The sequence below is a fragment of the Thunnus maccoyii genome, chromosome 4, assembly GCF_910596095.1.
Source record: "Thunnus maccoyii chromosome 4, fThuMac1.1, whole genome shotgun sequence".
NCBI classification, from domain to species: Eukaryota; Metazoa; Chordata; class Actinopteri; order Scombriformes; family Scombridae; genus Thunnus; species Thunnus maccoyii.
Genome location: NC_056536.1, coordinates 31,910,849 through 31,938,451, shown reverse-complemented (window position 1 = coordinate 31,938,451; position 27,603 = coordinate 31,910,849). Strand labels below are relative to the sequence as shown.

The window sequence follows — 27,603 nt, the reverse complement described above, 5'->3', positions numbered from 1 at the left end:
AATGTGACCCCGACTACACACTGCTTTTTAAAAGCTTGTTATATTATCCATTGTGTCAAATCTTCATCTGAAAAGTAACTAAAGCTGTCAAATAAATGTAGTGGAGTAGAAAGTACAATATTTCCCTCTGAAATGTAGTGGAGTGGAAGTATAAAGTAGCATCACATGGAAATACTCAAGTAAAGTACAAGTACCTCAAAGGTGTACTTGAGTAAATGTACTTAGTTACCTTCCCCCACTGTTTACAGTAGCTACCAGGAAACTATAGTAACTGCTGCCTACGACGACGGTTTCTCCTCCAGACATTCATCCTTTTCTGCATCAAACACAAACAAACAAAACATCCGACTTTAACGTGAGAGATCTCTGTTCACTTCCTGTTTCCTATCGACGGTCAACAACAGTTTCTTTTCACTTTGACCACCATCAACCCCTAACCTCAACCACATGGTTATTATTGTAACCATGACGATGAAGATCCTCTGACCTTAAAGGACGGGTTCACAATTTTTCCAAGTGTGTCTTAAAACAACAGTCAGGAGTCCAAATGAACAGTGAAACCTGTTTTTCTTGCTGTAATCATTCCTCCTGTTCATACTGACCATTAGAAGATCCCTTCATAATGACCTTACAATGAAGGGGATCTTTTAATAGCCTGTCCTCAACAGTCAAATTACCTTGGTAAAAAAAAAACACCCTAACATGTTCTCCTTCATGTAAAAATCCAGAATCTCTGAATATGTAAATAATGTTGATTTCAAGATGTCTTCTACTTTACTGAAAAGTCAGTTCTCAGTGTTTGTGCTCTTAACTGAGAAGTATTTTTAACTTAAACCACAATGTTTCTCTAACCCCAACCAGCCCGAACCACGTCCTGCAGTTTTTTTTTTTTCCTTATTTGAATCGAGGGTCTAAGGATAGAGGATGTTGAAGGACTGTAAAGCCCTCTGAGGCACATTTACCATAAACTGACTGATAACTGACTGATAACTTGACAGACGGAAAAACACCTGAAATAAATTCATCCTCCCGGTTTAAAACAACATGATATTTAATCTGTCTCGCCTCTAAATGCAGAGATTTACCTCCAGTTTCCCCTGAGAGCCCCGACCATCTGCTGCAACACACACACACACACACACACACACGACATGTGTCGGGACAATAGGGTGTAATGACACCATGCTAAGTGCTGAGCTTTAACACACACGTGACAGGACAATGATACTTAGACACACACACACACACATTTTCTTCTCACTCTTATATTGTTTTCACTTGTCCTCACGCTCACATCTTCCTGTCTGTGATACTTTCATATAAAACTGGATAAATACATCCAGACTGTTGGCATTTTTTAACCTTTATTTCATGTTCACACTCTGACCTGGTGGTCTCTGAGCGAGGGGGGGGGTGTACTTCAGTGGTGGAGCCGTTTCACTTTCAACCCCAGAACATCAAGCCTGCTTAACATTTACACCTGATATCAACATGTGATCTGTGTCTGGATGAGGGAGAAACTCGTGTTAAAGCAGCTGCAAATGCATCAGGACACGTTGTGATTCAGAATGTGAGCCAGACCACCTGCAGATGTGGTCTTAACCAATCAGATCACGAGTTTCTCCCTCTGATCCAGATCATGTCTCCATTCTCTCTACTGGAATATCTTTTATGATTTCCAGTTAAAAACTCCTCATTCATCTTATACTGGCCTGTTATGCAGCCGCCCTCAGTTCAGCCTCTGTCTGAAACAGGCCGTTTTAGCTCCTGTCTCTTTAAGGCCCGCCTCCTGATGAGCCCACTCTGTTCTGATTGGTCAGTTTCAGGAAGCAAACTACAGCAGCAGGATTTTACTACTTTTTCTTGCTCTTTACTCAAAATGTCAACTTCTCAAATACATCCGTACATGTTGGAGCCAGAATCTGATCTCAAATATGAAAGCGGACAAACAACACATGGAAAAACCATAGCAACAACCTTAGCAACCAAGGCTACGCCGCAACAGACGGCCGTCTATGGGCGTGTAGAACGAGCCGACATCAGCTCGTCAGCAAGGTAGAAAAAAACCATCACAAACGAAGCGTTCAGGGCAGGTTGAAGCCCTGACTTTTGACTTGCAGGCAGCAGTTTTACATACATTAACCTCAAGTTTTGAAACTTTGACCATGTTTAACATCTGAACAGGATATACGCTACAGAATTTAGAAACAAATAACATGAGTTCATGGCACAGCTTCTCTTTAGACCCCGTCCAGCTAATTTACATATTAAGATCTGAGCATAAAGCAGGCACAACCGAAATAACGACACATTTTATTATCAGGCGTAAATGCAAAGGCTCAGATCCAGATGCAGATAATGAAACCAAAACACTTCTGCTTTACAAACTGAGCTATTAACATATAACAGTCTGAGCCTCAGAGCTCAGAATCAGTTTAAAGCTTTTTTTTGTTGTTGCATTTTTGCCTTTTATTTCATAATTTGAAAGTGTAGGGAGTCAGGAATCAGAGGGGAATGACATGCAAAGGTCTGCACCTAAAATCAAACCACTGACGTTGCAGTTACGTCTTAACCAGTCAGCTACCACGAGGCCTTATAGGGTTTTTTCATTAGCCTGCATGGGTCGGTCTACTTTGGTTGCATTGTGTCTCGACGTGCGTTTCCACTACAGCCTCACAGCGGGGGGATAGCTGTGCACAGTCTCTCCGTTCAGATCTCTGAACGTTTGTAGCTTCTACCTGAATTCCTGTGGTTTGGAGTTTAGTTCTGTGTTCCTGTTCATAGATATCAGCCTTATTTTACTGTTTGATCACTTTCAGCTGTATCAGAGCTGAGTCAAGATACTGCTGATAAAAACTCAACTTTTTCTGCTGCCGCTGCTGCTTCACATTAAATATTTTCCACACTGGCAAACAAGCAGGATGCTCAGATAGTGAAGCAGTTAGCACGCCGGTCCGGATTCAGAGAGCACAACAATTTAATCCAGACCGGGACCAAAATGTATCCACAACATGACCTGGACTGCTTTTGAATGACACGTCACCTCAGCTGTCATCATTCAGCCACCCGCTAATCACCAAAACACACATTAAAAGGACGACTGGAATGAGGGAAGTACGAGACCATTGTGCTTGATTGGCAATGAAACAGCGGCCATGATGAAGAGTGAGAACAAAAAACGTCAGCGACACCAAAACAATCCCAAAAACACGAAGAACCACAAAACTGAACCAGTTAAAGTCGTGATATCAAGACTCCAGCGGAATAATTGTAAAATAAAACATTTTCGATGATGAATACGGTAAAGAACTCAGTAATGAACACTTACGCCAGTGTCAGTTACATCACATCCTTTTGTGAGCAAGTTTAAGGACTTGGTTACGCAACGCAGGCGTCACCTCTCACATTAGTAGAGTGTTGTTCATATCAGTAAGTCTGGAGTTTTTGTACTGAAATATCATCATGTAAAGCAGCCTTACTGGCCCTTTGATGCATGGGAATTTAACGTGTTTGTCACTACGTTGGTGGAGTTTTATTAGCATCACTATTCTTCAATAAATAAAACAGGTCAAATCAACCAGATTATCTGTTTGGTCAGCAGATCAGGGAGGAGCAGTAGGGCAATCAGCTGTTGATGATGAAGATCTGCAGATGACAGACTCTCACTGTGACCCACACGCCTCCAACATGTCGTCCAGGTAAACAGCTTCATCTTGCTGTGGGTGCAGAGGAAAAACACTGGCAGCGTGCCCGCGTCGCTCGACTGCTGGCAGCCGTTCACAGCTCAGTGTGACTAACCCCCCCCCCCCCCCCCCCCCCCCACCACCACCACCACCACCACGGAGAAACACTATGAGAGTCTTTGCAAGAGCTGCATGTCATGAAGAGAATCTCTGACAGGCTGCTAAAAGACAAGCAGCGACACAGACAGGACAGACTCCACCTACAGCAGCATCATCTACACCCGCACTGATATAAAGTCTGTGCTTCTACTGTCGACCTCTTCAGCCACGTCAAGACCCACAAACAGGAGAAAGGTCAACCCCAAGTGATCGCTGATAATGACCAGGTGATGCATCTCTCACCCCAGTGCATACTGGGACAGGCTCTGTTCCTCTACAGAGTCCAACTGGAAAACAGGTTCGCTTGTTTTCCAGACCAGGCGGCCCCCGTTGCATAAATCTCTTCTTCCACACAGATCACAGATGATGTAGCATCACGTTTCACGGATGAAGGTCATTCACAAATAATAGATAAATGTGACCTTCAGAGCTCTCACATGCTCCTGTGTTTCTACTAATGAGTGAAATGTGTTGATAAGAAGGAGAGGAAATGAACTCATGTTGCACATTTGCAGAAACAAGCGTCTGATGTGAAAAACAGGAAACCCGAATAGAAACAGAATAAACTCCACTGTCACTTCTTCTGTTTCAATATAAAAAAACACATTCTCTAACTTCTCAGAAGCACGAAGACGGCAGGAAATAAAACACTGCAGGGTGGGTATGATGGGTGGAGAGAAGCTGCACACAGACAGAAAACAAGCGCTCATCATCCACTGACATCCAACTACACATAAAATGATCTTTGTCATGGATTTGCTTTGTTTTATATATATATATATATATATATATATATATATATATATATATATATATATATATATATATATATATATATATATATATATATATATATATATATATATATATATATATATATATATATATATGTGTGTGTGTGTGTGTGTGTTCTTCCTCCTGTTCTCTGCCATAAAACAAGTGCTCCTGTTCACAGGACAGCAGAGATGCAAAATTTATCTAACTCCACCCCACAGCTGGGTCACTATATGATGAACAAAAACAAACACACCCCTGTTATTGAGTTGTTGATCCTGTGGAGCACATAGACCGACAGACAGACAGATAGACCGAGAGAGCAGCCAGGGTGATAAAAACAAACGCACCCCCCCCCCCCAGGTCGTCAATATCTAAGCTTGAAGCAAACACACCCACGCAAGTCAGTGTTACATAAAACAAACACCCACCGGTTACTGAGGAGAGTCAAGACTGTTGTTCACCGAATCAAATCGCACCCCCAGGAGCTGAGAAACACTTAAACTCCACCCCTCTCTGAAGGAGAAAACCAGCGCTCCCTCATGAGGCTGAAAAATGAATGCACCCAAACATTTCGACATATCTGAGTGAATGCAAAAACAAACATACCCTTTTATCATCTGGCAGGGGAGAAGATAATACCACAGACTGACCTTTGACCTGTGACCCCCCCGCACGCACACATATGCACGCACGCACACATTCACCCCTCCCCCAGAGCAACAGTGAGCGACCCAGTGACCTAAAGAGAGACAGGCTCGCTCGTCCGTCCCCCCAGGATATCTATGAGTGAGTGTGTGTGTGTGTACAGAGTTCAGCTGTTTGTCTGATTTAAACTGAGACTGAGGATGTTAACAGATTTATGTGGGAGCTGACAGACTCACTTATTTCTATTTTTTGTGGGGAGGGGATTATCGCTTTTATTGGACAGCTGACAGTGTGGAGACAGACAGGATATGAAGAGAGAGAGAGAGAGAGAGAGAGACACGTAACAAACATCCCCAACTGGAATCAAACGACGTCCACATGTAGTCACACTAATGTGAACAACTCCAGTTTCAAACAGCAGAAAGCGTCCGCTTCCAGTACAAACAACTGAAGAATTAACAGTGGAAACAATAGAAACAAAGGGAGCAGTAGAAATAACAGTAGAGATGGTAGAGAAAATACACAACGGAAGAAACAAGAGAAGAAACTGCTGAAATAACACTACGAGCAAAAGTAGAAATTGTACAAAAATAGACACGACCGTAGAGAAACAAGGAGTAGAAACACTCGCAGCAGCAGCAGCACAAAACAGTAGACATAAGAGAAATACTAGAATAGTAGAGAAAACACCAGAAACAACAGTAGAGATGGTAGGATAAAGACAAAACAGTAGAAACAAGAGTAGAAACGATAGCAACAGCAGTACAAACAGCAGACACAACAATAGAAATGCTAGAAAAGCAGAAATAACACTAGAAACAACAGAAGAAATTATAGAAAAAAGACAAAACAGTAGAAACAAGAGTAGAAACGGTAGCAACAGCAGTACAAACAGCAGACACAACAATAGAAATGCTAGAAAAGCAGAAATAACACTAGAAACAACAGAAGAAATTATAGAAAAAAAGACAAAACAGTAGAAGCAAGAGTAGAAACGGTAGCAACTGCAGTACAAACAGTAGACACAACAATAGAAACACCAGAAAAGTAGAAACAATAGTAGAAATAACAGTCGAATCAGTAGGAACAGTAGCAACTACAGTAGAGACACACACACACTCTCAGGTTTATCATTCCTGTTCAGCAACTGAATCTGCCGTCTATTTTTAACCTTCAGCTCTTCATTCATATCACCTCATATCTACATGTCCTGCTGCACGGCATGCTGGGAGAGGAAGGGAAGGGGGGGAGGGGGGGGAGGGTGGTCGGGAGGGTTGGGGGGTGTCCGACCGAGATCAGCTGACCTCATATTCTGAATTTACCAGAATGTGTTTGGGAGACGTTCTATATATAAATTCACTTCATAGAGACACACAGGTTTCACTCAACATGTAAGATGTGAGATATTACGTGTAAAAAGTTTCAGTTTCCTGTGTAAAATGTTTTTCCACATACAGCTTTTTGCACATGTGGCTTCGTGTGGTTGATGCGTTTGACCTGACACCTGATCGACACGCTGTTTATTAAAAGCTGCTGTAACCCGACACGGCTGTAACTAATAACATTATCAATGACCGCATTCCACGTTCAGGAGTCTAGAACCAGCTCTTCATAAATCCTTCGACAACGTGTATCCTTCCACCTGACTGTCAACGAGAAATAGTTCCAGTCACTGCTCTGTGTGTCCTTCAACAAGAAATAGTTCCAGCCACCCAGTCACTGCACCAACTGTTCAACAAGAAACAGATCCAGTCACTGCGCCGACATTCAACAAAAAATAGTTCCAGTTGCTGTGCTGACTGTTCAACAAGAAGTAGTTCAAGTCACTGCACCGATTGTTCAACAAGAAACAGTTCCAGTCACTGCACCAACATTCAACAAGAAATAGTTCCAGCTGCTGCACCGACTGTTCAACAAGAAATAGTTCCAGTCACTTCTCTGTCTGTCCTTCAACAAGAAATAGTTCTAGTCACTGTGCCGACTGTTCAACAAGAAATAGTTCCAGTTGCTGCACCGACTGTTCAACAAGAAACAGTTCCAGTCATTTCTCTGACTGTTCAACAAGAAATAGTTCCAGTCATTTCTCTGACTGTTCAACAAGAAATAGTTCCAGTCACTGCACCGACTGTTCAACAAAAAATAGTTCCAGTTGCTGCACCGACTGTTCAACAAGAAACAGTTCCAGTCACTGCACCAACATTCAACAAGAAATAGTTCCAGCTGCTGCACCGACTGTTCAACAAGAAATAGTTCCAGTCACTTCTCTGTCTGTCCTTCAACAAGAAATAGTTCTAGTCACTGTGCCGACTGTTCAACAAGAAATAGTTCCAGTTGCTGCACGGACTGTTCAACAAGAAATAGTTCCAGTTGCTGCACCGACTGTTCAACAAGAAATAGTTCCACTCGCTGGTCCGACTGTTCAACAAGAAATAGTTCCAGTTGCTGCACCGACTGTTCAACAAGAAACAGTTCCAGTCATTTCTCTGACTGTTCAACAAGAAATAGTTCCAGTTGCTGCACCAACTGTTCAACAAGAAATAGTTCCAGTCACTTCTCTGTCTGTCCTTCAACAAGAAATAGTTCTAGTCACTGTGCCGACTGTTCAACAAGAAATAGTTCCAGTTGCTGCACCGACTGTTCAACAAGAAATAGTTCCAGCTGCTGCACCGACTGTTCAACAAGAAATAGTTCCAGTCCCTGGTCCGACTGTTCAACAAGAAATAGTTCCAGAAGACTACACCGACTGTTCAACGAGAAATAGTTCCAGTCACTGTTGTTACATTTCTGTTTGTGTAGAGATTGAACAAGTGAGATAAGTGTTCATTATTGAGCTTTAGCTTGCTGAGATGCTAGCGGATGTCGTGCTAGCTGTTTCCCCCTGCTTCCAGTCTTTATGCTAAGCTAAGCTAACCACATCCTGAGCCCGGCTCTGTTCTGAACACACAGACATGAGATCAGTTCTTTTTCCTACTATGACAATAATGATCCATAATGTATTTTGTGTTTCGCTCACAGAGGAAACAACCTATTGGAATCAAAGCCTCCACATTTATTAACTAAGAAAGAAGCTAAGAAAGAATTTGTGGATATAAAGTAAAGTTGACTGTCATCTGTTATTGCGCTTTCACACCAAAAGCACGATGTACAGAGCAGGAACATTACAGTTAACAGACAGAGCAGCTGCTCTTCTTCTCTTCTGTCAGTCCTCCGTTTTCACTCTTTTATAGAAAATCTGTCAGAAAGACAAACTGACCCTCTCTGTCTCTTCTGTGTCCGTCTGCCACGTTGTCTGTGGTTTCCTCTCACGATGGCTAAATATTAAGCTGAACACTCACACACTGACTAATGCAGTACATACACACACACACACACACACACACACACACACACACACACACACACACAGAGAATCAGTCATATGAAGCTTTGTCGTGTGTACAAACACGATATTCCTTTTTTAAAACAGATTCCTTTGTTATTTATAGACTGTTTGAGTGAGTCTGATTTATTCGCTTTATAGACAAACAGTTCATCAGTGTTTCTGGTTTTTGTTTTGCCTCCCAGCGGGACCAGATGATGTGATGTCACATCCTGTCACACTGATCCAACCTCACCTGTAGGACTGAGTGTCACCAGCTGATCATAATAACCATCATTCAGTTTGTGTGTCTAGTCTCTTAAGTTCTTAACAAAGTGATTTATTCAACCAGGATGAACCATGAAATCTTACAAAATGTTTAGTAGTAAACATTTAAGTAATCTGTAAACAGGAATTGACTGTAGCATTACTAAAATAACAGTTTTAGGAACCAAAAGGTCAAATAAAGTGAACTGCCAATCCTTTGTGAATAGAGGTGTGACTGTTTTATTTCTATCTGCATACCCGGAAAAATCTGTGTGGTTCAGAATTAGTAGTACGTAACTACGTAACAAGTAGTTTTAATTTAGTAATGTGTAAATCTGCGCTGAGTAAACACTGACGAAGCCCCAGTGAGGGACTGGACTGCAACTGGTTACCTGCACTGTTTTCAGATGATGTCATGATAATAATTATAGTACATAAGTATTATGAGCTTGATGTAGTTAAAGTATTGCAGTAAAAGTACATAAGTATTATGAGCTTGATGTAGTTAAAGTATTGCAGTAAAAGTAGTGGTTTGGTCCCTCTGACTGATATATTATTATATATGACATCATTAGATTATTAATAGTGAAGCATCAGTGTTAGAGAAGCATGTTACTGTTGTAGCTGCTGGAGGTGGAGCTAGTTTACACTACTTTATATACAGTTAGCTAGTTTAGTCCAGTGGTTCCCAACCTAGGGGTCGGGGCCCCTCCAAAGGGTCAGCAGATAAATCTGAGGGGTCGTGAGATGATTAATGGGAGAGGAAAGAAGAAAAAACAAAGTTCTGATACACAAATCTGTTTTCAGTTTTTGGACTTTTTCTCTAATCTTTGATTTTTGGTGAAATATTGGATCATTTGAACATTTATTGAAATGAAAGCATGTGAGAAGTTTAGAGGGAAAAATCACTATTTGGTGGAGCTGTTAACAACTCATAGACATGTGAAATGTGACCCCGACTACACACTGCTTTTTGTAAGACGTCAAAAGCCAAAAAGGTTGGAAACCACTGGTTTCATCTTTAACAATGTGTTGTATTTTAAAAGCTTGTTATATTATCCATTGTGTCAAATCTTCATCTGAAAAGTAACTAAAGCTGTCAAATAAATGTAGTGGAGTAGAAAGTACAATATTTCCCTCTGATATGTAGTGGAGTGGAAGTAGAAAGTAGCATCACATGGAAATACTCAAGTAAAGTACAAGAACCTCAAAACTGGACTTAATGATGTCTTTGTTTTTTATTCTAATTGGATCATTAATAAATATTTACTGAGAAACAATTGATTATATAAAACTAGACTCTGTATTTCTGCCTGTTTATGTGACTGACTGCTGCAACAGGAAGCTCTATGACTAACAACACATTTTATTTACAGAAGCAGCGTGGGGGGAAACACACACACACACACACACACACACACACACACACACACACACACACTGACTCAGACTGTCAAATCTGTTTCAGTATCAACATTCACGGCATTAAAGTTTCCTCACATCGGCCTCTTCCTGAATTTATTGTTCACTTCAATGAAAATAAACATGAGACGGAGCGATTATTCACAGGAAGGAATGTAGTTTGAGAAAGAGGAAAGAAAGAAGAAGAAAAATAGGCAGAAGTCAGAATGAACTTTATTTCTACAGCGCCGTTCAAAACCGGAGTTACATGGTGCTTCACAAGCGTCGGTTGTAGAGCTGCAATTAATTATTTTCATTATCGATTAATCTGTCAATTATTTTCTCAATTAATCGATCAGTTGTTTGGTCCATAAAATATCGGAAAACTTTCCCAAAGTCCAAGATGACGTCTCCAAATGTACTAAAGAAACCAGAAAATATTCACATTTAAGATATTTTCTAACACAGTTGTTCACCTTTTGTTCTGCTAATTCAACCAGGAGAGTTTCATGTCTAGTCGATCAATCAATTAGTTGCCGACTATTGAATTAATTGCCAACTTGTTTTGATAAATCGATTAATTGTTCTGAGTCATTTTTTAAGAAAAACTGTCCAAATTCTCTGATTCCAGCTTCTTAAATGTGAATATTTTTAGTTTCTCTGGTCCTGTATGACAGTAAACTGAATATCTTTTGGGTTGTGGACAAAACAAGACATCTGAGGACGTCATCTTGGTGTTTGGGAAACTAATTAATCAATAGAAAATAATCGACAGATTAATCGATAATGATAATAATCGTTAGTTGCAGCCCATTCGTGTCCATCAGAAACTGTAAGAATCATAAAGAGACGTCATCCCACCTCACAACACAACTGTCTGACGTCTTTGTTACATCATCTGAACTTTTCACTAAACATCTGAACTGATGGCATCACACACACACACACACACACACACACACACACACACACACACACACACACACATGTTCATGTTATTGGATTATTCTGAAAACAGCATCACATGTTCCTCTCACTCATTGATGCTGAACATCATGTGACCTGTCGAACAGCGGGCAGCGGATGGAAGCAAACATTCACAACATTTTCTTTTAAAGTATTCCCTAGAAATTCGGTTTAACATTTGGATGAAACTCTGATAGACAAAGAGCTGCTGCAGATGTAATTAGATTCAGTTTAATGTAATGAACCGTCTCTGACTTTCAGCCACCTTGAAAACACACACACGCACACAAACACAAACACACACACACACACACACAACACACACACACATTGAATAACAGCAGCTTCTTTACAGATCTGAACTCAGACTGTCGATCAAATCAGATCAAACTAAACAGCATCACTGTTTTCTCAGTGATAGTCATATCAAGTGTCAGATATCCACTTGATATGACTAACTCAGACTGCTGAAGCTGAATAGAAGCTTCACACAGACTTTTAAATGACTGTGTGGACACACTGTGGATTTTGGCCTCCATCACTAACATTGAAAACACATTTTATTTTCTATCTGACTGTTGTTTTAAGAAACACTTTCAAAATTTGCGAACCCGTCCTTTAAAGCAGCCAACGAGACGTCAAGACTGGTATTCGGACTCATTTTAGAGCAAACAAAGTCAAGAAAAAGACCCGAGAGGAAGAAAACAAGACACAGATTTGCTTTGTGTGGCTCAAATTGAAACAAAGACTTGTTTGAGTGAACTGAAAATGTTTCGGTTTGAGCATTTAATTCTGTTTATCCCAAAAGTTTGACTTCATGACTGTACAGAGGAGACGAGGAAACAGGAGAGAAACTGCTGAGTTCTGCAACTTTATCAACAGACAAAAATAATTCTGCAAAACCCTAATTTGTAAAAAGATTTCTTTCATTCTTCAGTAACTACAAATATTAACTAAGGTACGGTGAAGGTTAGACGACAAAAACAATCATGATTACAGTAAAAAATGAATATTAACTGCAGATCTTTGTAAAGAAACAAACTTGTTTGTCTTTAGCAAAATAAAACTTTGTGTCTGCAGAACATTAAAGATGAACTTCAGTAATTTTCCAACTCAGCATGTGGTGATTAAAGCCTTTTGTGCCTCCAGACAGAGTCAGCGTCGGCTGAAGACCACAAGTTTGAAAAGTTAAAAAACCTGGGAGGGTGTGGAGTAGACCTCCGTAGCTCCTCGTCTCTGCTGGAGGCTAGCAGCTCCAGGCTACGTTAGCCGCTACTAGCATAGCACACACCAACCTCTCACCCAGCTGTCAGAGGTCCAGCTGTGTTCCACTAAATTCATTTTAGAAGTTAAAGATCCCCTCCAGACATGTGTTAAGACGTGTAAAAATACTCTGCTTGGAACAATTATGTGTGCCTGATATGGTTTTTCCACAAGAAAAAAGTATAATTATGACATTAAAATCCTTAAAATAGCGTCTCCTCCTCCTCCCTTATTAAAAATTACAGAATCTTTGAATACGTAAATATATTTCATTTCAGACGTTTAACTGCTGAACCAAGATGTCTCCTTCACAATAAAGTTCATTCTCAGTGTTTGTGCACCGGAAGCTTCAAGTTTCCTCATCACACTTGTGTAAGTTGAATACTGGACCACGATTGGCTCCAAACTAGTTGTGATGTCACACATCCTTCTCCCCGCCCCCCCCCCCCCCCTCAAAAAAATCAAGATTATCAGTGAGCTCAGAGAAACTTTCCGCTTTCAGCAGATGAACGTGAAAAAACAAACTCAAACATTCAACTGTAGGAACAAAAAGAAAAACACATTTTTTTAGTGGAGGGAGACTTTAATAATCTTCGTCTTGGATCTGCACACAATCTGAGAATCTTTAATCTGGTTTTTAATTTGGGTTAATTCAACCATGTTAAAATTTGTTTTTTTACATCATTTTTCCTCTTGTATCATTTTTAACCATTATAATAATTTCATAATTATATCATGTTGTCAGGTTTTGGGCTGCGACTGTGCATGAGAGGTGATTTATAGTTATTATTAGTATCGTTATCATCATCATCATCATCATCATCATCATCGTAGGTGCAGAATGTGGAATTAAAAAAAAGAAAAGATGATATCTCTGCATCAATTTTCATCCTTTTTTCAAAAAACTGTCCATCATGAGTCTGATGACGTTACAGGAGTGACTTAAATTTTATCATCTGTCTGTGAACGTCGGTGTGTGTGTGTGTGTGTGTGTGTGTGTGTGTGTGTGAAAAACAGCTGATGCATAAACAAAAGAGTATCTGCAATGAACTGAATCCCTTTAAACAAACACACACACACCTACTCTACGCAGTTTACTCACCTGTCCTGCAGGCGGCGCTGCTGCTCAGGTGATAGGAGAACCTCATGGTGCCGAACTGACTGGAGAAGGAGGGAGGAGGAAGAGGAGGCGGAGGAGGAGGAGGGAGGCTGAACCCCAGCAGGGCGCTACGAGGCCGGTTCAGCTGCATGCCGACGACCCCGAGAAGAGAGGGACACCTAGGGGACAGGTAGGACAGTCCTCAACCTGCGCGGAGGTCAGAGGTGAGTCCGGAGCAGCTGATGAAGAGCTTCAGCTTGTTTCCTTTTTCTGTGTTTCAGTTCATATTTATGTTCGTCTGACAGTCTGAAAAAGAGAAAGTTGATTTCCGCTTGAAATAAAACGTGGATTTCGTCTGAACGGTCAGTTTGTGTCTCATAAACAACAAGTGTTTATTTCCAGCGGATAGATTCAGAAATCTGAAACGTTTCACACATCAAAGTTAAACTGCAGCTTTTGTCTCTTTTTAAAACAGCCATGTGGAGCTCAGAGTCTCCTCCTTCATCCTCCCTCTCTCTCTCTCCCATCTTTTCTTTCCTTTCTGTCACTCTTTTTTAAGAAAACTTGAAAAAAGCTCTCCTCTCCATCTCCGTCCTCGTGTCTGTCGTCTCCGACTTCAGAGGATCCGCACATACATTCGGTCCATCGGCGGAGGATTCAGCTGCTGCGATTCAAGAAGAAAAAAAAAAACATCCTCAGTCCTCTTCTTCTTCTTCTTCTTCTCTTCTTCTGCTGCTGCTGCTGCTGCTGCTCAGCTGTTTCCAGTTTCCTGTCGGTCAAACTGTTCAGAGATCAGATCAGACGCAGCGTGGACGGAAAGAAAAGTGACAAAGAACTTTTCACAGACTGATCAACACGTTTCCTCCTGAATGTGCAGAGTCAGCGCTCCCTCCAGATCACTCTTCTCCTCACTTCTCCTCCGTCGGCTTCGCTCTGAACGCTTTTCATTCTTTCATTCCAGAGTCAGTTTGTCCACAGAGACAGAGAGAGAGAGAGAGAGAGACAGACAGACAGACAGACAGGCTCGGCTTCAGGCTTTTGTGTGAAAATCTGATCTGAGCTGCAGACCAAGACCACAACTCCTCCTCCTCCGTCCAGACATCTGATCCCAGACCAGCCCTCCCCCCCACCTCTCCTCTCCTCTCTCTCTCTCTCTCTCTCTCTCTCTCTGTGGTCTGTTTCTCATTTTCTCTCCTTTTCTTTTTTTGTTTTTTGAGGCTGAAATTTGAAGCAAAAGGAAAACTGTGGAGAAACATTCCAGCAGGGTTTTTTATTTTTCCTCTTTTGCAGACACAGTCAGTCTGAGCTCCACTGATTCTCCTCCTCAGGACATTTTAAGATTTTCTGAGTCAGTTTAAAGCAACAGATTAAATGAAAGTTCTGGACGATTGAAGCAGCATGATTCTCCGCCAGCAGAGGGCTCCAACTCTGAGCTGAATAACTCTGCTTTCTCAAAATTACTCATTTTCTCTGTTTTACACATTAAATTAGATTTTGTTCATCCTCAGACGGGAAACTTTTGATTATTTCTACATATTGATAGCTGACTTCCTCATATTTGACAGTTAAGGTGCTGCGTGTCATGAGTAGTTGCCTCCTCAAAATGACGCTGGAGTAAGCGAGGACGTCAACGCATCCTCGCCGGAAGGAGCTAAGACGCAACGAAGAGACGCGAGCGAGGAAGCAAGGAGCCATGTTAGCCGTTGTGTCGGTGGATAAATGAAGATCTGCTACTACAACTACAGCTCCCATCAGGCTTTGTGTCACTGTGATTCTCCTGATGTCCTACAGGGGGCAGTAGTGATGTGTGTGTGAACACCAGGTTAAACATGTCAGAGACGCATTTCTCTCTTTAAAACCCAAAACTCAGTTTTATTGATTCATATTGATAGAAAATATTCTGATTAAAAGTTTCACAGCAGAACAAAGTTTTACTTTCCTCAGTGAGTCTCTGATCTTCTGCTGCGCAGGCTGTAACGAGGCTGATGAAGAGGATGACATACAGGAGGAAAGAGGAAAGGTCAGAGGTCATGCAGAGGTCTTTGTTTTTCTCTGTTTTACACAGTTTTGTTTCAAATCATGTGTGTTTTTAAAGGACCAGTGTGCAGGATTTAGTGGCATCTAGTGGTCACTCTAAATGAACACACCCACCCCCCACCCCCCCCCTCACCCTCCTCTTCCAAGGATGTAGGAGAACCAAGTGGGACGCTCCGGGTCTGAAAAGTGAAGCCAAAGAGGAAGTGACTTAAACCTGCATTCTCTCTAATGGCCAGCAGGGGGCGACTCCATTGGCTCCAAAAAGAAGCCTGTTTGTATGGAAGTCTATGACAAAATGACCCTACTTCTCACTTGATTTATTACCTCAGTAAACACTTTCCAGATGAGTTTATGGTCTCAGTTGCTAATTTCAAGTCTTCTTCAATACAGCATGATGTTCATTTTGTAAATTATGGCCCCATATTTAAAGTAAAATAGACGCTAAAGCAGGCTATGCTGTAGTTGGACCATGGGGAGCTCCTCCATAGCTCCAGGCCCTCGTCCAAATGTGGTCACTTCTCATCACTTCTGGCTCCGGAAAAACCAAGATGGCGACGGTCAAAATGCCAAACTGGAGGCTTCAAAACAGGAGTCCACAAACCAGCGGGTGACGTCACGGTGGCTACGTCCAATACAGTCTATGATGAGAACCTACGGTGGCAACGAAACTTGCTAAAAACATGAAAGGCCCCCTCTAGAGCCAGTGTTTGGTTTGTCTGTTCTGGGCTACTGTAGAAACATGGCAGGCTCCGTGGAAGAGGACCCGCTCCCTCTGTAGATATAAAGGCTCATTCTAAGGTAACAAAAACACGACTGTAATTTTCAGGTGATTATACACTAAAACATACTCATGAATATTATATTCTGTTCCTGCCAAGTCTGTTTAGATGCCACTAAATTCTTCACACTGCACCTTTAATAAACTTATTACAGACAGGTAGATCTACCTGTCTGTCCTCCACCAGGATGCTGTAGACCAGCGGAGATGAAGAGGAGGAGCGGCGAGGACGTCTGCCTGGACTCACTGAGGCACTGTGGGTAGCGGGCCTCCGCACTGAGGCATTGTGGGTAGTAGTAGTAGTGTATGTCTGCAGCGTGGTGTCAGCTGCTGAGGTGATGACTGTACTGCTGAGAATACTGTCGGTACTCCAACCTGCAGAACACACAGGTATCATGTAGTACTGTCCAAAAGTATGTGGACAGCAGCTGGTTCAACATCTCGGAGCTGTTTCTGATTCATCACATTTATTAGGGACCGAGCCCAAAAGGCAGAGGACTACTGTAAAACAGTAAAACAGTAGTCCTCGTCTATCGGTGAGCACCCTATTGTTCTTCGTGTGTTTATTTGTTTGTTTCTTTCTTTATTATTATGCCACTTAAACCCTTAATTTGACCCCCTAAACATGCTCAAAAACTCACCAAATTTGGCACACACATCAGGTCTGGTAAAAAATTTGATAAAATGTAAAAATTAACGCCCAAAGTGCCAAAATGTGCTCTCTAGCGCCACCAATGTAACTAAAATGGCTGCCACGACCCGCAGGAATGTCGTAGAGAGATCAAACCGATGCTCAATTATTCGTCTCATCAAGACCTACAAATCATACACTAACACCCCTGACCTAAATCCAACAGGAAGTCCGCAATTAGCCTTTCAATATAAGACTTTGCCCCAATTTTGGCCCCCAAGCAATAGCTATCTCCTCCGAGGGCGTTAATGGTATCAGCTTCAAACTTTAATGGATGACTTATGACACTATACTGAAAAAAAGCCACATCACCCTTATAATGTAAAACAATGGGGAGGCATGAACTTTGTATGTATGTATATATGTATGTAAACTATAAGTCTAAAACAGTCAAACTCCAAATAACTACTAATACGGCTGCTGAGAGGTGAGACAGGTACTGACTCGTGTGTGAGAGGTGAGACAGGTCTGAACTGTCTGTGATTGGAGACACCAGCGTGCTGCATTCCTCCTCCTCCTCCTCCTCCTCTTCTCTTCTTATCTCCTCTTTTCTCCTCCTCGGTGTCGCCTCCTTTCTTCTTCTCTCTGTTCTCTGGAACACAGTTGGTAGTTTGAATCCCATCAGTCAAACATTCAGACAGACATGTATTAAAATGCGTTTCCTGTTTTGATGATTACAGCCTGCAGAATTATTATCAGACATTGAAAAGCAGCAACATTTAATTCATTCAGCCAAGAACTTCCTGTTAGTGCAACAGCTTTTCATTTATTTTAATTTGTCTCATGCATGTTCCTGATTTTAATGCAGCCTGTCTTTGATCTCACAGTCGGACCCCCAACCAGAGATTTCACAACATTACAGGAATTACACTGAAGGATTGTATATTATAATATTACGGTGATATTTATATTTTAGGCTCTCACCTTCACATGCTGCTGAATCTCTTCAGTCTTCTCCTGCCGCTGCCCTAAAACCTCTGCAGACACACACAGTTTATTTTACAACCATCAGAGGTCCCATTAAATATCTTTAAAAACCAAAAATGTCTGTTGATGTTATGCATGTCTGATATGTTCTTAACACATTATTAAAAACTCAACTATCAAGATCGACCTCAAAAATGTGTTTCTGCCCTTTTGTCCACCTTCATTTACCTTCGTTAGAGAGGAGAATTATATCTGACTGGTTTATATTCAATCTGTCAGTTTGATTCTCTAACACAGGCCTGTATAAGAGGACATGCAGTTTAGTTTTGTGGGCAGCAGAGGGCAGCACAGCCACATCTGATGATTAATGCTCCTGCTGACCTCTCAGTCTCCAGCTGGACAGAACAAGCTGCAGCTCACCTGAGTCTACAGGTATCTGTCAGGCTCTAGTTTGAACCAATCAGCAGCCTCAGAGCTGATGCGTGTGCAGCTGCAGTTCCTCTACTGTACACCGGAGGCCGCTGTGATCGAACGCTCTGCTGTCGTTCTTAGCGAACTTACCTGCGTGCTGCAGCGCCTCCTGCAGGCTGCGCTGCGTCTCCCTGAGCTGCTGCAGCACCTGCAGACTCTGCTGCACCGGGTCTCTGTACCGAACACACACACAGAGCAGAACGCACACTCCGACACACACCATCAACCGCCGCAACATGCTCACATACAGGGTGATCAGCTCCTGCACACACAGAGAAAATACAAGTTCAACTGCGACGTACAGCTGTAAAAAAAAAAAGAAAAACAAATGAAATACCATCAGTTAGATGTTTCGTTAACATATCGTCAGGCATTATGTCAACGTGCCATCTGGCTTTACGACATCATGTCAGTGTGTAGTCAGATTTTACGATATTACAGTGGTGTGTCGGGTTTTATGACGTGTGAGTGTGTCATTGGATGTTAGATCGGTGTGTTTTCAGGTGTTACATGGGTGTATCGTACATTACGTTGGCGTGTCGTCAGGCTTAACGATGATGGTGTGTTGTCGGGCGTTACGTCTGTGTATTATTGGGCGATAACATCTGTGTGGCGTTGAGTGTTATGTTTGTTTGTCATGGGCTTTACGACGGTGTGCCACTGGGCGTTATATCTACATGCCGTTGAGCATTACGTCAATGTGTCATCAGGTGATACATCAACGTATCGTTGGACGTTCAGGTGCTCAAAGTTTTACTTAAGTGAACATACTGACCATGTGTTTGTGTTCAGGATGGTCTGAGCTCATCACAAACTGGCAGATCTTCCTCTCCAGGTAGAAATTCAAACACACCTGACCCAACAGCACTAACCTGCACACACACACACACACTTTATTCATTAACTATGAAACTGAATTATGAGGACACCTGGGCAGGTGAGGAGGGGGGAGGAGTTACCTGGCTCTGGAGGAGCGCTGGGTGGAGGTGAGGAGGAAGGAGGCACAGAGAGCAGCAGCGTTGTAGAAGCAGGAGCTCAGACTGTGAGCCTCCGTCAGCAGGAAACTCTGCAGGAAGGAAACTCTGTTGAAGAGTTCGGACAGCGCCACCTGCTGCTCCCTGGAGGCACTGCTGAGCTCCAAGAACACCGACTTCAGACCTGAGGCGGGTGGAGAAGAGACATCACGAGCGTTTCTTTACCCTGAATACAGGGTATAATATATAAATAAAATATATATTTTACCCTGAGTAGAGTCTTTCAGGGTGACTCTCAGCTCCTCTCCATTGTTCAGGATCTCCTGTTGCGCCTGTAAGGCAGCACTCTGGGCCTCAATCAGGTCTTCAGCCATCTGCCTGGTGGACTGAAGCTGCTCGGCTACACCTGCTGAACTCTCTGTGAGTCTGACACACACACACACACACACACACACACACACACACACACACACACACACACCCTGTCAGTCAAACTGCTGGGTTTGAAGAAACCCAAGAAGGTCTGTAAGTGAAGGTTAAAGGTTTACACACTTACTGCCGTCTTCCCTCCACTCTTCCTCCCTTCTTTCCATCAGCTCAGTCTCACCTCCTTTTATTCTCTCACACTCTCACTAGCTGCACATTAACTGTGTGTTTCTATGTGTGTGTGTGTGTGTGTGTGTGTGTGTGTTTCACCTGTCCAGGTGTGTTACCTGTGCATGGTGTTCTCAGCTCGGCTCTGCCAGGCTTCAGACTGCAGGAAGTGACAGATGGAGTGAGCGTGGGTGAAAAACTCTGTGTAGGTGTTAAAGGCCACAGCGTCCATCCCGGCTGTACACCTGCTGACCTCTGACCCCTCAGGGCATGATGGGAAATCCCTGCCTGAGCTGACAGATGTTACAGATTTAACAAACATATTTCTGACTCTATGTTTCATTTATTCACTTACATACAAGGAAAGTATTGACTAGTATTTTACTACTTCTTGTCTAACTCAAGAATTTAGTTATTTCTCGTGATTTATTTTCTGTCTTTTTGTCCTGAGTATCTCATAATTCATACAGTAATTAGATACAGGCGGTAAACAGACTGTGATTACAGTTTAATGGCTCCATCTGAGACAAATATGAAAAGCTCAGCGTTTAGTCTCAACAGAAACTAAAGTCAGGAGGAACAAATAAAACACTGAGTGACCAAAATATTGTGATTTAGGTTGAAATTTGTCTAAATATTAGAAAGATATAGAAGACTGTAAAACTCAGTATCTACTGTTCACTGAGCTCACGTCCTCATATTTCTGAGAATTTGGGGGATTTAATGACTTGAAGGGAAGAACATCTGAGATTATGACACATAATGTGTGTTTTTAGGGCTGATTCTGACATTTTTAAACAACATCTGTTTTTAAGCAGAAAAGTACGTAAATAAAAAGGATTTAGAAAGATCTACAACCAGAAACAATGTAGTCAGATTACATTTTAATGACGGAATTCCAAGTTTATTTTTATTTATAAAACATTTAAGTCAAGTCAGTTTTATTTATATTGCACAATATCACAATTCAGGGGCTTTAAACTGTGTACAACATATAAAATCCTTTATCATTGGACCCTCACATCAGATAAAGGAAAAACTCCCCATAACAAGAAAAACTTTACAATAAAATATACAACAACAACAGCTCTGCAGTTCTCTTATAGATACAGTAATTACTTATATTGTATCTATATTGTATTTTGTTGTACACAATATGTTTCCTGCAGTCAACATATTGTATTTTACAGTATATTTAAATGGTTGTGGTTAGTTTTACAGGAGCTTTACTGACTCACAGTCACTGCTGTCAGTAAATGTAACATTGACGATAAACGTTTAAAGCTTATTGATACAGACTGAGAGCAGCTCGTGTTACCTGCTCAGGTGACAGTGGGTGAATCTCAGCGCTATCCGGCTCTGGCTCTCTGACGTCATGTCCCTGCAGAGTGAGTCCAGGTGCCCCAGGGCGCGCGCCCAACACTCTCCGTACCTGGGCTGAGCCGCGAGGCTCCACACGCGCCGCAGCTCCATCCTCCCCCGCTCAGAGTCCGGACCGGAGTCGGCGGAGGGTCCGGGACCGGCGCGCAGTCCGGGTCTCACCGAGCCGCTCAGCAGCAGCAGCAGCAGCAGCACCGCAACCAGCCGAGAGACCATGTTCACCTGTCTGCAGGTCAGTCTGGCAGCCAATCACAGAGACAGATTTTCACCTGGTCAGAGGTCATCGAGAGGTCATGAGGGGTCACGCCTCTTTATCTGTTTTTTTTAAATTATTATTATTTTAAAAATATTCTTAATATGTCAGGTCAGTCTGCATGTCTGAAACAGGTTTTATGCATTAAAAATACTTTGATGTTTGTAAAATTGATTAAAAATCTGATTTTATTTCAGAGGAAAAACGTGGGTTTGAATATTTAAAGGAAAGTTTCACAGTTTTCCAAATGTGTCTATAAACAACAGTCATGTGTCCATATGAACAGCTGTAATCATTCCTTCTGTTCATACTGGATTTAAATTAAAAGATCCTTCAAATGTGTTTTCAATATAAGTGATGGAGGATAAAATCCACAGTGTGTCCACACAGTCATTTAGTGCAAAAATGCACTAAATAAATAAAGCTTATTATTATCTTCTGTATTCTATATATTAAATATATATATTTCTGTATTTATTCATGATTTTACAATCAGTTTAATTCTGATGTTGTGTTGAAAAAGATGATCTTAAAACTTTCTAATCATCTTTATTTATTGACTAATTACTTTTAGTGTTATATATGTGTGTATTTTATTCTGCATCTTGTTCTTTCTACACTTGCGCTCTGTAAAACACTTTGTGATTGTAACTTTGATAAGTGCTATTTAAATGAACATTATTATTATCTTTATTATTATTAAATAAAATAGTCACAAAAACAGTGAAAACAGCAAGAGGTGCGTTTTATCTGAAATGTCAAACTGACAACATTCATCCCTTCATATGTTCATGTGTTCATTGATGATCTGACCTCCGGCTCTATGTGAGACAGACTGAATAAACTCACAGTGACAGCCAGCAGATGGCAGCAGTGCATCATGGGACCTGGAGTCCAGCAGGTTCCTCTGAGGACGCTGAGGTCACGTCCTCTTTCATCTGAAGGTTTCTCAAACTGTTTCTGTTTCTGATCAGTGAACACATCAAGTCTCATGTTCACATTCAGCTCCGACACGTCTCATCCTGTCATCAGCGTTTATATTTTATCTCTAAAAGCTTCGTGTGCTGCGACAAAGATCTGTAAGATTAAGGCGACTTTCTCAAACTCAAACAAGACATAAATATCCGTCAGATATGTATGTTTCTACAAAAATGTGTGTTCTTGACACTGTTTTTTTACCCTGAGTTTAGTCTCTCAGGATGAATGTTTTGTTTTAGTTTGTTTGTTTTCGTTTTTGCTTTTTTTTTACCCTGAGTAGAGTCTCTCAGGATGTGTGTGTTCTTATTTTACCTTAAGTAGAGCCGCTCAGAAAGAGTCGTGTTTTTACCCTGAGTAGAGTCTCTCAGGCTGTGTGTTCTTATTTTACCTTAAATAGAGTCTTTTTATTAGTGTTTTTTTTACCCTGAGTAGAGTCTCTCAGGATGTGTGTGTTCTTATTTTACCTTAAGTAGAGCCTCTCAGAATGAATGGTGTTTTTGCTCTGAGTACAGTCTCTCAGGATGTGTGTGTTCTTATTTTACCTTACATAGAGTCTCTCAGTATAAGTACATTTATTCACTACTACTTCTCATTGGCTCTAAATCTACACTGTCAAACACTAATATTTATTCACTCCCCATTGCTGAAGTCACCATATCTGTCTCCACACAGGTTAAGAGCTTTAGTGTTATCCTGGACAAGTACTCTTTCTTTCTCCAGTCATATAAACAGTGTCTCCCACATTGCCTTTTTTCCATCTGTGAAACATCTCCAGACTGCGCCCTGCTTTAACACAACACTCCATGGAAGTCTTAGTTCACGCTTTGGTCCCGTGTGATCCCGGCAAACATCCCCGACAAACTTATCCACCGACTTCCAACTCATCCAGAACTCTGCAGCGCAGATTATTACACGTTCAAAGTCCACTGAACATGTCACTCCCCTGCTGATTCAACTGGCTCCCCGTGTCACGACGGATTAACTTTTAAAATATTATTATTAACATTTAAAGCTCCTCATAATCTATCCTCTGCTTATCTCACAGACCTCCTTCAGACTTTCACTCCTGCTCGCTCCCTGCGGTTTTCATCTGCAGGTCTACTCAACCTCAGCACAGCACGTCTATCAGAGTCTCCTCCTCTGCTGCACCCTCACATCCGCATACTGGACTCCATTACAGAACTCAAAAACTGCTCTTAAAACTCATCTTTTTAAACCAGCTTACTCACTTTAACTGCATCTTATTTTATACTACAATATCGATTCTAACTCATTGCTGAGCTCTGTTGCTTGTTGCGGTTTTTATTGTTGATTGTAATGTTTTATTACTGGTACTTTGTTGTTTATTGTATGTTTTTTTTTTACTGATCTTGTATGATAAAGGTGACTTTGAGTGCCACAAAAGGCACCATTAAATAAAATGTATTATTATTATAAGTGTACTTTTTTTCTACCCTGAGTAGAATCTCTAAGGCTTTGGCGTTTTATTTACCCTGAGTACAGTCTCTCAGGATGTGTTCTTAATTTACCTGAAGTAGAGTCTTTAAGTATGAGTGTTATTTTACCCTGAGTAGAATCTCTAAGGCTTTGTGTTTATTTTTTTTTACCCTGAGTACAGTCTCTCAGGATGTGGGTTCTTATTTACCTCAAGTAAAGTCTCTTAGTACAAGTGTTTTTTGACCCTGAATAGTATTTTTAAGGTGATGTGTTTTTTTTACCCTGAGTACAGTCTCTCAGGGTCTCACGGTGACTCTAAGCTCCTCTCCGTTGTTCAGGATCTCCTGCTGTGCCTGTAAGGCAGCAACTCTGCACCTCAATCAGGCCTTCAGCCATCTGTCTGGTGGACTGCAGCTACTCGGCTACACCTGCTGAGCTCTCTGAGTCTGATGCACACACACACACTGTCAGTCAAACTGCTGGGTTTGAAGAAACCCAAGAAGGTCTGTAAGTGAAGGTTAAAGGTTTTTTCTCTTCTCTCGTGTCGAGTCTGATTTCTAATGTTCACTAACACACTCGCAGCCGTCTTCCCTTCACGTTTCCTCTTTTATTTCCTCTCCATCAGCTCAGTCTCACCTCTTTTTATTCTTTCACACTCCCACCACCTACAGATTGACTGTGTATTACTGTGTGTGTGTGTGTGTGTGTGTGTTACCTGTCCAGGTGTGTTACCTGTACATGATGTTCTCAGCTCGGCTCTGCCAGGCTTCAGACTGCAGGAAGTGACAGACGGAGCGGTTCTCTACCATCATCTTTTAACAACTTCTTCAAATTTATTTCTCAAATTCATTCTTATAATATATATGATTATTTCCTGCCGCACAGATATGAAAGAGCTCGCTGTATTATGAATTTTTTAAAAAGAAATCGTCATCGCATTTAATTGTCTATTTTTATCATTTTCCTTCATGTTTGTTATTTATTTTCATTTGATTTATATTTTGTATTAAATCATATTTTATTCATTTGTTCAGTATTTTTCTGTTTTTCTGAAGTTTTACTGTCACATTTTATTTCTGTTGTCTGGATTTTATGATGTTTTATGTGTGCAAAAAAAGAGAGAAAAAAAAATCTAATTAATATATAATTATGTTTTTGGTTTGTGGCTGAATTAATATTTGATTAATAAAATACAATCAACAGAGTGTTAAATATTTCACCGTCAGCTTTGCTTTTCCTTTTGTGACATTTATATAAAAACATACATTTATTCACTTGTTTAATTTAAAGTTTAAACCCAAAACTTCCAGCAACCAATCAACATGTTTGACAGACGCAAGTTTATTGTTGAGATTTGGAAGGTGTGCGTGTGTGTGTGTGTGTGTATGTGACCTACATTTACCCAGAACACCTTTCTCTGCAGGTTTGTTGAGACGTTTGTCTCTTCACATTAATATGTTTCCATCCTCAAATGTGAAAAGACGTGACTGAGGGAAACGAGGGATTAAGAGAGCCAGAATGAACTTTTCTCTCTGTTGTGAGGAGACAAAAGTCATGTGACTCCTCCGATAAACACACCTGACAGGTAGGAGTTCCACCTGCTGGAGGAAAAGCTGTGATGGTTTAAACTCTTTTGAGTCCAACAGACAAACTGCCTGTTGGACCAGAACTGAGTTGTAACCACGCTGACTTCATGCAGTGATCAGTCAGGTGTGTGCAGGTGTGAGAGTAGTTTGTACTTCTGTTATTTTTTCACCTGGAACCTGAGTGAAACACCATGAAGCAGCAGCAGCATGAGGAGAACAGCAGGTAGAAACAGAGACTGCAGACGTTGACTGACCTCATCGTGTGTGTTTCTTCAGCTGTGAGCCTTTAGTTTGGACTTTAATGAAGAAGAAAAGTTCACAATTTCTCAAGTGTGTCTTAAAACAACAGTCAGGAGCCCAAATAAACATTGAAACCTGTTTTTCTTGCTGTAATCATTCCTGCTGTTCATACTGACCGTTAGAAGATCCCTTCATAATGACCTTACAATGGAAGTGATGGCGGACAAAAAAATGTATTTAAAAGTTTATCTGAAGCTAATATGAAGCTTCAGCGTCCAGATGAGTCAAATCAAGTAGATATATTTCAACGTTACAGTCTTTTTAGTGCCAAAGTCCCTCTTTTTGTTACTATACTTCCACCTGCAGCTCAACAGGGAAACACTGTCCGAGGAAACACAAAGAGGGAATTTGATGCTAAAAAGACTGTAAATGTGTCAGATATCCACTTGATATGACTAACTCAGACTGATGAAGGGTCTTATGAGTTGGACTATATTTTCCTGGCGAAGAGCAGTGACTTCCTGAGTCTCTGCTGGTTGCCGGGCGCCTGACACATCATCAACCCTCTGAAAACCTCAACATGTTTTTACACTTCAGTTGTTTTTACACTACAGATTAAACACACAAGGTACTGTAACATGTTAATTAGGTTGCTGATATACTTGTTTTTAACTCTCATCATGTGTTGGTTGTGCTCATGTTTAATTTAATTTACTTATTACAGTCAGAATGTTAAATTAGGAGCCTTTTTGAAGAACTTTTATTTAAGGTTTCATTTACCTGCTGGCTGCCATTGTTCTGCTCTTCTTTTGTATGTTTTTTTTGTTTGTACTCCAGACAATGTGATCATGGTGTCAATAAATCAAATTGAATTAACAATATGAGTCCACAAGATATGATTTTGTATTGTATCGTTATCATAAGATGTAATTCAGCACATGACCAGTGGGGGCAGTATCAGGCAGCAGACTCAGATCACCTCAACAAGGAAGGACAGTTGTAAGGTTTTGTCCACATGTGGAGCAGGTATATGATCACAGGGACGGATGTGCAGTCAGAGCGACATCACCGCGACGTCGACGTGATCTCAACATCAATATTAAAGTCGCCTCCTTGAGTGTCGCCATGGTTTCTGTTTATGTTGTGCAAAAGCAGAAGTAAACAAGGAAGATATTCTGGTGTTAATAAGGATGGTTCAGCCCTAATTTGTCCTCTCATGAATACTTTTTTTTAACTCAAACTGAACACAAAGTACACAAGAAGGTGTGTGTGAGCTGTCTGTACATACATGTTGGTAAAAAGTAACAGCAGCACTAGAGGTGGTGGTAGGAGGATCCTGTCTTTATGCTAAGCTAAGCTAACTGGAAGCTTCATGTTTATCAATGAGAGTTTTATTCATCTGTTTATCTAACTCTCAGCAAGAAAAAGAAGAAGTGTATTTCTCAAATTGTTGAACCATTCCTGTAAGTTGGAGTCTTTTCAGTCATCACCTCAGAACAGTTCAGCAGATCAGTTTTTACCCTGAAACATCTTTTTCCAAGTATCTGTGAAACAAAACCCCTGCGGTTCACTTTAAACTAAATCTCAGCTGTCAGACTGATGATAAAAATGTGAAGATGAGTGTTGAGGCAGTGTTGAG

The 27,603-nt window shown here is 41.2% G+C and overlaps 2 protein-coding genes across 3 annotated transcripts in view; both read right to left on the bottom strand.

Annotated features, from left to right (window-relative positions):
* Positions 1-14,288, bottom strand: part of fgd1 (FYVE, RhoGEF and PH domain containing 1) — a 42,548-nt gene extending 28,260 nt beyond the window's left edge. The window contains exon 1 of the mRNA XM_042409876.1: positions 13,622-14,288. Coding sequence (XP_042265810.1) covers positions 13,622-13,769 — 148 coding nt within the window. The 5' untranslated portion in view covers positions 13,770-14,288. The remainder of the gene's footprint in view (positions 1-13,621) is intronic.
* Positions 14,289-15,449: 1,161 nt separating this feature from the next.
* Positions 15,450-21,751, bottom strand: LOC121895850. 2 transcript variants are annotated; one of them, XM_042409341.1, is made up of 10 exons: positions 21,409-21,751; positions 20,210-20,383; positions 19,765-19,922; positions 19,482-19,680; positions 19,298-19,394; positions 18,613-18,784; positions 18,049-18,101; positions 17,569-17,716; positions 16,603-16,808; positions 15,450-15,600 (listed from the first exon to the last, which is right to left on the bottom strand). In XM_042409341.1, the coding sequence occupies exons 1-10, from the start codon at positions 21,684-21,686 to the stop codon at positions 15,559-15,561; spliced, it is 1,527 nt and encodes a 508-aa protein (XP_042265275.1). In that variant the 5' UTR covers positions 21,687-21,751; the 3' UTR covers positions 15,450-15,558. The 2 variants fall into 2 exon arrangements, with proteins under 2 accessions (XP_042265275.1, XP_042265276.1); XM_042409342.1 differs by having other exon boundaries at positions 15,451-15,600; positions 20,210-20,378; positions 21,409-21,496.
* Between the last annotated feature and the right edge of the window lie 5,852 nt (positions 21,752-27,603).

What these genes read in the sequence shown, in the direction of transcription:
- LOC121895850 (XM_042409341.1), bottom strand. Translation starts at nt 21,686, where the DNA reads ATGGTCTCTCGGCTGGTTGCGGTGCTGCTGCTGCTGCTGCTGCTGAGC. An exon ending in ACCCACTGTCACCTGAGCAG is followed by an intron (nt 20,384 to 21,408) that starts GTAACACGAGCT and finishes AACATCTGTCAG; the next exon opens with CTCAGGCAGGGATTTCCCAT. An exon ending in TCCTGGTGGAGGACAGACAG is followed by an intron (nt 15,601 to 16,602) that starts GTAGATCTACCT and finishes CCTCTTCATCAG; the next exon opens with CCTCGTTACAGCCTGCGCAG.